A 13,723-nucleotide genomic window follows, 5' to 3' on the forward strand; every position below is an offset into this window, starting at 1 on the left:
TGCATTTCACACCTTGGCCCCTCCTCCTTACCCCTACACCTCTATTTTGCGCATTTTTGCGGTTTGTGGTTGATAGTGGTAAATAGATGTCCAAAGCCCATGGAACAGAGAGGGTTCCAGCTGCTGACGACATGGAGAATTCTGTCACAAAGTTAGAACATCTGTTTATAGTGAGGCTTTTTCAGCGCCATAGAGCACCGTCTATGGTCTGGTGCTGATTCACCCACTTCCGTTGTCGGAGTGGTGATTAGGTCACTTCCGGACTCAATCATATTCACACGGTAACGTACCGTGTTGGAGTATGGAGAGTCCAGACCCAGGACTACCTTCAACTGGACTCAGCTACGGAACTGGAGCACGGAACGGTTGCATTCACATGGATAAAAGTAAGCGGACTTTGGGGTCCAGGGGACTCGGATTGGACTATTGTTTGGGATTTTTCATCATAGTTTAGTTTTATTTAGTTTTGCCTTTTTTTCTCTAGTTCAGTTAGTTTTAATTAGTTTTTAGAGCAGGTTTGCTAGTTTTTCTTACTTTTAGTTTTTTTCTAAATGCTTAGTTTTACTTTAGTTTTACTTTCCTCATATCTTTTATCTTCTTTGCCATCATATTCATATAAATCCCAGACAGGACTCTGCTGCTTTCTCCCAACTTTAGTCCCCATGTTTCCAGGTAGAGTGGGGACCAGAAGACGACTGTAAATGACAAATGATGAGAAGTGACGGGCTGTGAAGTGCTGTATAATGCCGCGAGCTAAAGTTGTTCGGGCGAAATAAATTGACTTCAATCCAACACTGGCTAAGGGAATTGTATCCATAATTTTTATATGTTTTAGTTAGTTTTGTAAACACATAATACAATTTCATTTAGTTATCATTTTTTCTTTAAATTACAGTTTTTATTCATTTTAGTCAACAAAAATGTTTTTACAATTCTAGTTTTCATCATTTCATTAGTTTTCGTTAACGATAATAAGCTTGACTCAGATACGGACTTGAATACGCTGTGTGAAAATGGCCTTAATTACATCCTCTGCCTGGTCGGAGGCCACAGTAGAGGGAACACATTTAGTCCACGAAGCCGTGCACTTCAACAGGACACTTCTGTTCACTGCCCTGCATTCACTACAACTAAGACATTGATCTAGGCCAGGGCTCTTTCAGGGGCCACATTCAGCCCCATTTGATCTCAAGTGGGCCAGACCAGTAAAATAATAGCATAATAACCTATAAATAATCACAACTCCAAATATCTTTTTTTCATTTTGTTTTAGTGCAAAAACCCCAATTAAATTCTGAAAATACTTACTTTTACAAACTATTCAAACGAAAAAGATGTGAATAACCTGAGAAAACTGAAATTTCTTAAGAAAAATAAGTGCAATTTTAGAAAAGCACTGAGAGAGCAAAGGCCTCCACCAAAGCAGATCAGTAGCTGCCCCCCTCAATCACCACCAAAATGTAATAATTTGTTCCTTGTGCCAGTATCAACAATTCCTGAAAATTTCATCAAAAACCTGTATGTATATCTATCTATCTATCTATCTATCTATCTATCTATCTATCTATCTATCTATCTATCTATCTATCTATCTATCTATCTATCTATCTATCTATCTATCTATCTATCTATCTATCTATCTATCTATCTATCTATCTATCTATCTATCTACAGGGTGGGGAAGCAAAATTTACAATATTTTGAGGCAGGGATTGAAACACAGTGTATGACCAATTAGTTTATTGAAAGTCATGAGAATTTATTTGCCACAAAAAAATTTGCATAATAGAAAATGTTTTTATTCTATGTGTCCTCCTTCTTTCTCAATAACTGCCTTCACACGCTTCCTGAAACTTGCGCAAGTGTTCCTTAAATATTCAGGTGACAACTTCTCCCAATCTTCTTTAACAGTATCTTCCAGACTTTCTCATAATACTTTTGCTCACAGTCATTCTCTTCTTTCCATTATAAACAGTCTTTATGGACACTCTAACTATTTTTGAAATCTCCTTTGGTGTGACGAGTGCATTCAGCAAATCGCACACTCTTTGACGTTTGCTTTCCTGATTACTCATAAAAAAAGTTTTAGATCTTTGAGTTCAGCTCATGAAAAATAGGAGCAAAAACAAAAGTGGTGCATTTATATTTTTGTTCAGTATATACATATATATATATATATATATATATATATATATATATATATATATATATATATATATATACGTATATATTTCCATCTATGAGTTGTAAACCGTGGTCCTCATCCTTCGTACCTGTATCTTCATTAGTTCCTGTTATTACTGGTTCTAATTATACTAGTCTTTTATTCCAATTATTAATGTTTATTTAAGTAACCTTGAATTCAGTTAGGGTCTTACTGTTAGTAATATTAGTAAATAAATGTCCTTCTGGTCCCATTACACAGCCAAACCAGAACCAAAGGCATCTTCATCTCTGATGTCTACTTTTGGTATTGGAGTTTTTTTTTTTATGATGGGAAGCATCGATCTACATCGTTCTTTCTTTGATCTTCAAAGGTTAAAGACACCAGGGGCTTTCATCCATTTTTGTCCCACATTAATAACATTAATCAGTCCCTCCAGAAAAATGCAATTGAATAATTTAATGCATAATCAAGCAAATGGAGCACATTATGTGGGGGTCCGCATTTTTTCATAAAGGGCGCATATTCACCACAATAATGGCATATTTCCACACAAAACATGCAAAATATGTGGGGCCTGCATGATTTCATAATCCCCACATTTTTCTGCATAAAGTTTAAAAAATATTGTATTGTAACTCGACACGGGTAGGGATGTAGTGACGTCAGTGCGATGTGTGACGTCAACAGCTTGTGCGTCCACAGAAGGTAAACTAACCACGACCCTCAGAAAAAATCCTGCAAGATGCATAAAACCACGTAAAAGCCCACATGTTCTATCACATAATCAAGGATTCTTGCCTGTATTTTTCTGAAGGGATTGATGAACTAATAAAATCAAACCAAAGCAGGAGGAGTCGTATGTAGTGTTTTATTTGTTCATTCAGTGTAGAGCAGTCACAATCACAATCACATTTTCCATTTTTCATCTTAGTAGGAGTGAAATCACTGAGTGGATACAGATTCTCTTCCCCATGTGGACAGATGTGCTTGGGGGTCGACTACACCATTCAGTTCTTACTCAAACTGTAGTCGTCTGGATTTTACTGCTGAACAAATACAAGGTCTGACATAATCTCAAACCTCCGACTTGAACGTTTTATAAAGATGAGGTATGTCTATGAGAAAATGGAAGAGGGCAGCTTTATTTTCCTCTTTTACCAAGATGTTAAATTAGTCTAAAAGGCATCATACCTTTATTTACTTGTTTCTGTGAACTGAAATCAACCTAAATGTGTTTATTGTCCGATTCAACCTCAGCTATAATCTAATGATTAAACACATCCCATCAGTAAAAACATATCAAATCAATCACGTTAAGTTTGAATGGTTTAGAGTTGAACTGACATGATGATGATGAAAGTACTGATGTGTCATGTGCTGTTGTGTCCTAGGGCAAGACACTTCACCACCTGCCTCCAGTGTCACTCACACTGGTGTATGAATGTGTGAAGGTTTGGTGGTGGGAGGGGCCGTTTGGTGCCTCCATCAGTCTGTCCTTGGGCAGCTGTAGAAGTTTACCAGTTTACCAGTTCAACATTTTACCAGTTTACCACCACCAGTGAGTGAATATGAGTGCGAATATGGATCAAAAATGTATTTGGGGCCTTAAAAAAGCATCACAGGAATCCAATTCATTATTATTATTATTATTATTATTATTATTATTACATGAGGACATTTGAATGTTATCCTGATTTCTTAATTGTCCCAGGACATCTGATCACATGGTCCAGTTGAAGGAAACATTAGAGAATCTGAAAGAATCCACACAGATGGAGGTAGATTTGACCCTGTGACCTAAGACTCAATGATCAAAGAATACATAAACTATAATCAATCAATCAATCAATCAATCAATCAATCAATCAATCTTTAATTATATAGCACTTTTCATGCAAAACAGGGCAACACAAAGTGGTTCACACAATGATAACAATAACATACACACTCACACACACACGCGCACACACACACACACACCATAGGAACCTCCTTCCTAATAAAGAACAGGAGCTGATGAAGCGCTAACATTCGTGCTCAGATTGTGTCGAACACGTTCAAATTTTGTAACTGATTTCAAACTTGTCTTGTGCTCTAAATGTTTCCACATCTTTTCCTGATTTACAGATGAATTCTGTTTAATTAATTTGTACTCAACAGTTGTTGACCAGATGTTTCCAGATCTACTGGAAGTGGAGGTTTGTGGATCTGGATGTGAACGACCCCCGTGATCCAGGTGGACTGGATCTGGACCTCTGGGTGGGTTTTGGCTATCACTTCTCCTTCTCTGTCGACATCCTCCCATCATGCCATGCTTCTCTGGTGTTCCTCAGGGCCTTGGTCCTCTTGGGGTCCACCACAACGTAGTCCACACGTGCACGCTCACCACGTGTACGCTCCTCGCCTGGTCCCACCTGCTCATTGCCGCCATTCCCGTCTTCTGCTGGAGAGCATTTCTGAGAAGATGAACAGATGAGTTTAGTTTGGTTTATTAAGGTGGTCCTCCATGGTACTCCATCAGGACCTCTTTTGTGCATTTGGGTCACTTCAGGGTCACATTCAGTTCAGACTAAAAACTAATTTATTTGTAGATTTTCAACAGCATAACATGGATGCATTATACAATCTGTACATTTCTACTCTCTTTTTAAACACAAGTCCCCACCCCCAACTTAAATATAAACATAAACATGTAAATATATCTACCAAGAGACATCAGGATTATGAACAGGAGGCATATAGTATTCATACAAAGTCTAGATCTGAAAACATAGCAAAAGCAAAAATAAATGCATAAAATAAGATTGAACAGATAACAATTATACATATATTAAAAAAAAGACAGAAGTAAACTAGAAAAGCACTCAGAGAGCACAGACCTCCGCCAAGGCAGATCAGTGCCCCCCCCCCGATGTTTGTCTGTTTGTCTGTCTGTGTGGAAGATAACTCAAAAAGTTATGGATGGATTTGGATGAAAATTTCAGGAAATGTTGATACTGGCACAAGGAACAAATGATTAAATTTTGGTGGTGATCGGGGGCTCTCTCTTCTAGAAAAGCACTCGGACAGTGCAGACCCCCACCAAGGCAGATCAGTGGGCCCCAGTGGCCCCTCCACCCTCCCCACCCCCGATCACCACCAAAACTTAATCATTTTCTCCTTGTGCCAGTATCAACATTTCCTTAAATTTTCATCCAAATCCCTCCATAACTTTTTGAGTTATCTTGCACACAGACAGACAAACAGACAAACCAACGCCGGCAAAAACATAACCTCCTTGGCAGAGGTAAATATGTACCATACCTACAGTTCTCCTGCTGAGTGGTGATCTGGTGTTAAAGTCATGATATATTCCTCATTGTAAAGTTTCTGTGAAGTTTAGAAAAGGCTGCCATGCTTTATAGAATTTTGCAGTTGATCCTGCTAACGTACATCTCATCTTCTCCATATGTAAAAACCTGATAATCTCTGCAATCCACTGATCATGTGTGGGAGGGGATTCCTGTTTCCACCTCAAAAGTATAAGATGTTGCGCAAGTAGAGAACCAAATGCAATAGCATTAGAATAATATTTAAACATATGAATGTTTGGGGGAATCACTCCAAAAAGTGCTGTCAGGGCTGAACGTGGAAAGTTAATGTCATATATTTTTGAAAATGTAGTAAATATAGATGTCTAATAGTTATGAAGATTAGGACATGTCCAAAAAGTGTGGATAAGTGAACCAGTATCTGAAGATTCAAAACTGATAGAAGTCGCATTTAATGTGGAATATGAACCAACACACAAAAAAAAACAGATTTCACCCAAAAAATCCAAATTGTGCATTAAAGACCTGCTGTGGGCGGAGTCAGAGAGAAAGAGAGAGAGAGAGAGAGAGAGAGAGAGAGAGAAAGAGAGAGAGAGAGAGGCCCTTTTACCTTTCTAACTGATGTTGATCGTCTGGTGTGGAGGTCCAGGTCCAGGTACTCCACCTGTTTGACTCCTTTGCCTCGCCATAGCAACGGGCTGCTGACTCCGCCCTCTGAGGCACGGTGCAGCATCAGCCTCAGAGACTGTAGACACATGCAGTTTAAAAAAGTGGACGTTCGAAGGGGTGGGGTCCCACAGAAACCCATTTACAGAAACTATAGGAGGAACATGTGGGTCATACCGGCTCCCCAGCACTGGAGCTGAGATGGGACGTTGTCATGGCAATGTAGCTGTCATCAGGATCATCAGAGTCAGAGGAGGGGGAGGAGCTATGAGAGGAGCTGGGCCAGACGGATCTATGAGTGGACAGACTGAGACACAAACACAAACACAACTGAAATGATGGGGTTTATGTTTGATCTTTTTCAGCCATTCCATTGTGTTTGAAATCAGAAAATGTACAAACGGTCTTTTCTGGTGTCAGTTTGAATTTAGAGAACTTTAGTTACTTCATAAACTCTGGCACTACACATAATTATTGTTCGCTTCTACTTCCTTATATGTCCTATTGTGTGGGAGTGTGGGGCTGGACGTATAAAACAACCGTAAATACTGTAGTCCTCTTACAAAAACCAGCCATATATATTATTAATAAGGACGGTTACTATGAACATACTGATGAACTGTTTATGAAATCCCATATTATGAAATTTAATGATTTGGTTTACTATAAAATAATGCAAATAATGTATAAAGCCAAATTAAAGTGACTCCCTGTCTGTGTACAAAGGGTCTTCTCAACACATGAGTCTAAATATGATTTTGCGAGGTGTTTGTAAATTTGTCGAACAAAAAGCTAGAAAGGAGAGTAAAAGAAGATGTATTTGTGTTGTTGGAGTGAAACTATGGAATGAGGCCAGCATGGATTTAAGAATGTGTAGCTCATTTTTGATATTTAAAAAAAAGGGTACGTAAGGCAATTTTTGAAGGATACAATTGTTAAGATCTAATAAATAATAAATAAATAATTTCTTTTTGACTCTACATTGAATTACCATTAATTTGGTTGGTTAAGTTTTCTATTTTTCTGGCTTAGTTTCGCTTTTTTATGTTTTTGCTTGTTTGTTTAACTGTGTACATTGTTGTGTTTTTTTCTTTTTCCTATATTGAATGCTGGGTTGTGGAATGTGTTCTGCAGGACAGGCATTAATAGAAGCATTCTGCTTCTGCCTGGGCCTGTTCAGTCACTAACCTGTTGGTAATGTTTGGAGTGTTGACACTGGTTGGATTATGTGATGACTGAATAAAGAATTTCATCATCATTTCTTTCATTTCCTTTGACGCTGTACGTTTGTCTCTTTTGGACACCGTATGATGGCTGAATGCATCCTAATGAACAGGTTTTATATTGTCGTCTCAACCTGTGGGAAGTTCCCCTTCGGTTCCTGTGTATTTACTCCTTGTGTATCAGCGTGACGTCATGTGACTGTGTTCCGTAGTGTTCATACTAGAGTAACTCACTGCTTCAGTCTTTCCTTCTGTATGTGATGTTCTTTGTATCTAAGCAGAAACAGTGAAGCAGCAGCAACAGGATCAGTGTGTGACTCCAGGGTTTCACCTACTGGTACACATCTGCATCACACACTGTTACTGTCCACTGGGCTGTCAGTGTCGCCTTTGGCTAACAGTCATATGACGTCTCCTTTTAAAGACTTTTTTGTTAGATTGTCCTTTTTAGTCCAACAGTCCGAAGGCTGTGATGGACCGCTGGATCAGCTGTTCCTCCATCATCCGTAAACAATTGTCCTAGGATCTTCTTCTCTGAAACCGTAGGTCAAAATGTCTTGATATTTGTTGTGGAACATGTTTGGGGTAAGGTCTACCAAGTTTGTTCAAAGAATTGGGAAATATGGATTTTTGAATCTTTTGTGAAATTTGGACTTTTCCAAATCCCCATTGGTTTATAATGGGACACATTTCAAAGTGTAAAAACTGGACAACTGTAGAAGATATTGATATAATTACTATTGACAATAGAAAGTAGTGATTGTTCATATAGATCAGGGGTCTCAAACATGTGGCCCGGGGGCCAAATGTGTCCCGCCAAAGGTTCCAATCCGGCCCATGGGATGAATTTGCAAAATGCAAAAATTCCACAGTCAAGACTGTGGAACTCATTTTAGTTCAGGTTCCACATACAGACCAATATGATCTACAGTAAAATAATAACACCAGAATAGCCTACAAAAAATAATGACTATTTTCTTCTCAGTTTGATGTGAAAAAAATAATCTTACATTATGACTATAAATAATGACAACTTTACAATTTTGTCTTTTTTTAGAGCAAAAAATAGCATTAAATTATGAAAATATTTACATTTACAAACTATCCTGAAACAATAAAATGTGAATAACCTGAACAAATATGAACAACCTGAAATGCCTGAAGAAAATTAAGCACAATTTTAACTATTTTCTGCCTGTTCCTCAGTGTTTGGTGTCTTTGTAGATCTGATCCATAATGCACATGTAAAAATGATAAGTTGAGACATAATATTGTTAAAACTGCACTTAGTTTTCTCAAGAAATTTCAGTTTTTTCAGGTTATTCACATCTTTTTTGTTCGGATAGTTTATGAAAGTAAGTAGACAAAAATTTGGAGTTGTCATTATTTATAGGTTATTCTGTTATTATTTTACTGGTCCGGCCACTGGAGATCAAATCAGGCTGAATGTGGAACCTGAAGGAAAATGAGTTTGAGAGCCCTGATATAGATGCTGTACGATATAAATGTGTTACTGTATGAGATACAGACAGTGTGTATACAGTTTATATGTTTTCATTTTCAAGAGGGAAGTTGGGAATTTGGGTCTTTTAGGTTGTAGTAACCTGCAGTACTCAAGTATAACCACTAGGGGGAATAAGATCAAAGCAGCCAGATTTACAGTCATGGAAAAACATGATTAGACCGTCAAATACAGTGGTTATGTAATCCAGTACTAACTCCTGTGTGTGTCATGTGACAGAAAAGAAAACATGGAATGTCTAAAAACACTGTTTTTGTCAGAACAATGACATAGATACTGATGGAAAAACTGAAGTGATTTTGGTTCTTATCAAGAAAACACGTTAAATGGATAGATATCAGCTCTGGAATTAAACTACTATGAACTATTTTTGTTGGTATCATGATATTTGTCCAAACAAATAGACCTTTACTTGGACCAGGCATTAAAATGAACAGAAACTGAAGAAAACAAAGGGTAGTTTAATCCTGTTTTCCGTGACTGTAAACTGCTCAGAGCCACACTTCTAACTCTGTTCAGGTATGAAATATTAATACATGTGCAGATTTCTGTTGACGCTGCTGAACCAAACACACACAAACACACACTTACTCCCGTGTGAAGGTTCGAGTGACAGGTGAGCGGACAGGGGGCGGGACTTCCTGCCAGTCCTGTGGCACTGGGGTGATGTCCAGAGGAGCTGGTTTTACTGGGAAAGAGACAGAACAGGAGTTTGTGAACACAGATGATTAAATGATGCAGAAAAGAGGTATTAAATGTATTTAATTATTATTATTATTTGTTAAGGTTACAGGTACATTAATCGTACAGTAGTTTTAACATTGTTGAATCAGAAACAGCTCAGTTCAATCACCATTTCATTTCAGAGTGTCTGTAAAGTGCAGGTGTTAGTGTGGGTAAGTGCAGCCTGTCAGACCTCCAACTGCAGCCTCGTCAAACAAAGTGGAAGCAGGTAAATAATTCAGCGTGAAAAAACCCTGAAGGACGGTCACAGGCGACAAAGGCTGACGAACACAGAGGAGGAAGGATGGTGGACGCCAAGAACAGAAGTTCTGCTCTGCAACCTTTATGAAAGAGGTTTCAGCTTAATGTGAGCATCTGTACATAAACAGTGTTTTAGTGGTTCTACATGGTTCTGCCCTTCCACATCATCCAGGATCTGTCGAATATGACCCATGCACCTCACACAGACATAGACAGGGTTAAAACCTGACACTGGTCTAGTTCAGAGTCCACATATTCAGACTACTGGGTTTATTTGGACCTCTGGGCTCAACAGCAGCCCCTGCACAGACACAAAGCAACGGCACAGTTAGCAACGTCCTTTAACCCTTGAAGACCCAAACGTCCACCTATAACCCTTAAAGACCCAAACGTCCACCTTTAACCCTTAAAGACCCAAATGTCCACCTTTAACCCTTAAAGACCCAAACGTCCACCTTTAACCCTTACAGACCCAAACGTCCACCTTTAACCCTTACAGACCCAAACGTCCACCTTTAACCTAAACCATCTACTGATCTAAACCGTTTAATTTCTGTTGATCCACTAATTCTATCAATCCATGTCAATAATTGGTGTAAAACACAGTTCTTCATCTTTTCATGGTCATCAGATATGACCGTATTTGGATGTTCAGAAGCTCCGTAGTTACCGTGGAAACACCGTCATCTTCTCCAACATTGATTCCCCAGTAAAACCCATGGAGTTGAATCAATGACAGTGGGTGGGTTTATGGGTTTATGTTTAGTTAATGACAGATTGGACTGAAAAAGACACTGTTTATTCAGTTTGATCTGTTTCTGATAGAAGAACCATCAACTTTAATCTGAGCTTTAATGAACATCTACATGATCAGTGAATTAAATATAGGAAAATACACGATTTATATACCTAATAATAAACATAACCCACTGTGCACTTTTAATCTCCTTCTGCCAAATCTAGTGTAATATTCTGTTAAAGTTCCTGCCCTATAATTTAGTTTAGATTATCTTTGTGTAAAACTTATTACATACATATTTATATGTAAAAGTACTCAGATATTAGAACTGCACAAAACACAAGGACATTGGACCTGGAATAGTGATGCCCCTAATATGACCTAATGTGAGGGTAATTCAAAGGCTCTGTCTGTGAAGATGGGATACAATATAATCATGTTTCATTCATATATAATCACCTGAAACAATAGGACCAAGGCTCCTGTAGTCCAACAGCATATTGAAAGACATTAATTGACACTCATTTGACCTTTCAAGGTCACCCAAGGTCAAAGGTCATGGCACCAAATCAAAGCCCGTATGTGACTTCTTATCTATTACCAATGGTAATTATATCAATATTTGCAATTGTTTTCAAGTTATAACACTTTAAAATGTGTTCCATTATAAACCGATGGGGATTTGGAAAATTTCAAAAATTCATTAAAAAAATTAAAGAATCAATATTTCTCTAATCTTTGAACAAATTTGGTAGACTTTACCCCAAAGATGTTCCACAACAAATATCAAGACCTTCTGACTGACAGTTTCTGAGAAGAAGATTCTAGAACGATTGTTTACGGACAACAGACTGATGATGGATGGACAGATGACAGACAGATGACGGATGGACAGATAACAGCTGATCCCAATATGCACATGACGTCACCGATAGCGGAAGTCACCGTGGTTCCACCCACTGAGTGTCAGAAAGAGGGAGATGAGTGACAGCGTTGGCTTCAATACTGTCTAAACTGAAGAACAATATTTAATAAAAAAAATGGGGCAGAGCTGTTGTATGAACAGGTTTGAAAAGCAGTCGGCGCTATCGTTTTACAGACACCGAAAAAATAAAGAAAAGAGAAGGAGATGGATCCACAAATCCAGAAACCTAAACCTAGATTTGTGGATCCTGTTTGGTGTCAGGTAACATTAATTTATGCTGTGTTTTTGGGTCAAATCAGACCTTAAATGACATATTGTTTTGGCTAACATTACTTCTTAGTAAAGCTCTTGGTTTCATGATCAGATCTTTCATGGTTTTTGTCTTCATTTTGTGATTCTGAATCTTGTGCTCCTACATGATTAGTAAACTAACTGAAACTGAGGCCAACCTAGTTTTACAAATACAGGGGTATTGGAGAATAAAGCTACGATGGAGTTAGGACCACATAAGAAAATAAAAACATTTGTCACTACAAGTATAAAGTCATAAAATATCGATATAAAACCCGTAATTTTATGATAATAAAGTCAAATGCAAAAAGAATCACTATGTTATGAGAATAAAGTCATAGTTTTAAAAAACCTCATAATTTAACAAAAATGTCATTCGTTTATGAGATTAAAGTCGTCATATTCGACAATAAAGCCATTATATTACAGGAATAATGTCGTAATTTAAAAACAGGTGGGAAATATCATAATTTACAAGAATAAAGTCATACCCTTGCTGGTCCACAACAGTAGTATCTGTGTTGGATAAAGTACTTGATCTGAACTAGACTCAGTAAATCTCCTCAGTCCCAGTAGATCATGCATATATTCACTGGGGTCAGTCCACGGTCTACTGTAAACGCACTTTGGATCAGCTGGTTCTGGGCCCTAGTTTTGGACCCTGGTTGTCAGTAATGATGAAACCATGTATATTTGTTTCAGGTAAAAATAGCGTTGATCCCCTCCACCCTGGATCAAGTCAGGATCCTCCATTTCTGTCCACATGTCAGTGTTCATGGACCACTTGTTCTTTGGTAGCTCATACGGATCCATGTCCAGCCCAATTGTCCTTAATTTAATTTCATATTTCACATTTTCCTGGTCTCACTATGTTTACTGCTATACTCCGTCATGTTGAGCAGGTTGGTTTTTGCCACTCAGTCTGTGATGTGTGTGCATACCCTCTATAGTCCATTGGACCTTTGGGTCATTAGACTAAACAGAACCACTGTGTGTGCACAATATTAAACCTCCTCAGACCCAGCTATGGGTTTTCTGACCACATTTGTGGACAAGAGTTTCACAGTTTTATACAAAAATACAAACAAAAAACAGCTGTCCACTGCAAAGGACATTCAATAAAAATAAATAAAAAAATGCATCTGAAAAAACTGTTGCATCATGATGTTTCCAATATATGCAATTATTTAAATAATAATAATAAAAAAAAAAAAAAAAAACTTGTTCTGTCCTGGGTCTGAGGAGGTTTAAGTCATGGATCCAGTCTTACCTCGTGGCTGCGGTTTCAGGTTGCGGTGGATTGGAGGTGGCGTCGAGTCCGCTCCCCCCTCCCCCTCACCTGGGGGGCTCATGGGATTGAACCGAGGAGAGCTCCGGAAGCCCATGTGGACTGGGGGGGGCACCTGCCTCCCCAGGGAGGCCTGCTCAGATGCAGCTGTGGGAGGCTGAGTGGGAAGGCTGGAGGACAGAGGGGTCATGGGGACATAGTTTTCATCTGGACCTTGGACAGCACGGTCAGCACTCATGGAGGGAGGGGGTGGAGGCGCCCTGGGACAAGACAAGAACAAATCACACCTTCAGTATCAACCCATAAACACCCAGAGCTGCTTCTGTGTCAGTTCAAAATGACATTTTCTCTGTATTTAACCTTTATTAAGTGATTTAGCACCATGTATTCTAATATTATCCTCTGTAGTTTGTCTTTTTTCAGTGTAAATCCTGTATTTTCCTATATTTAATTCACTGATCCTGTAGATGTTCATTAAAGCTCAGATTAAAGTTGATGGTTCTTCTATCAGAAACAGATCAAACTGAATAAACTGTCTTTTTCAGTCCAATCTGTCATTAACTGAACATAAACCCAGTGTGTCCATTGACTGTCATTGATTCAACTC

The 13,723-nt window shown here is 38.4% G+C and overlaps 1 protein-coding gene across 1 annotated transcript in view; it reads right to left on the reverse strand.

The window, feature by feature from the left end:
* Nucleotides 1-3,021: 3,021 nt before the first annotated feature.
* LOC115438500 (GRB2-associated-binding protein 1-like) overlaps nt 3,022-13,723 on the reverse strand; it is a 34,946-nt gene continuing 24,244 nt past the window's right edge. Inside the window, exons 8-12 of the mRNA XM_030162152.1 lie at nt 13,099-13,376; nt 9,481-9,577; nt 6,322-6,451; nt 6,089-6,223; nt 3,022-4,623 (exon numbers count right to left, since the gene is read on the reverse strand). Coding sequence (XP_030018012.1) covers nt 4,441-4,623; nt 6,089-6,223; nt 6,322-6,451; nt 9,481-9,577; nt 13,099-13,376 — 823 coding nt within the window. The 3' untranslated portion in view covers nt 3,022-4,440. The remainder of the gene's footprint in view (nt 4,624-6,088; nt 6,224-6,321; nt 6,452-9,480; nt 9,578-13,098; nt 13,377-13,723) is intronic.

Source organism: Sphaeramia orbicularis, chromosome 18 (assembly GCF_902148855.1).
Source record: "Sphaeramia orbicularis chromosome 18, fSphaOr1.1, whole genome shotgun sequence".
Lineage (NCBI taxonomy): Eukaryota > Metazoa > Chordata > Actinopteri > Kurtiformes > Apogonidae > Sphaeramia > Sphaeramia orbicularis.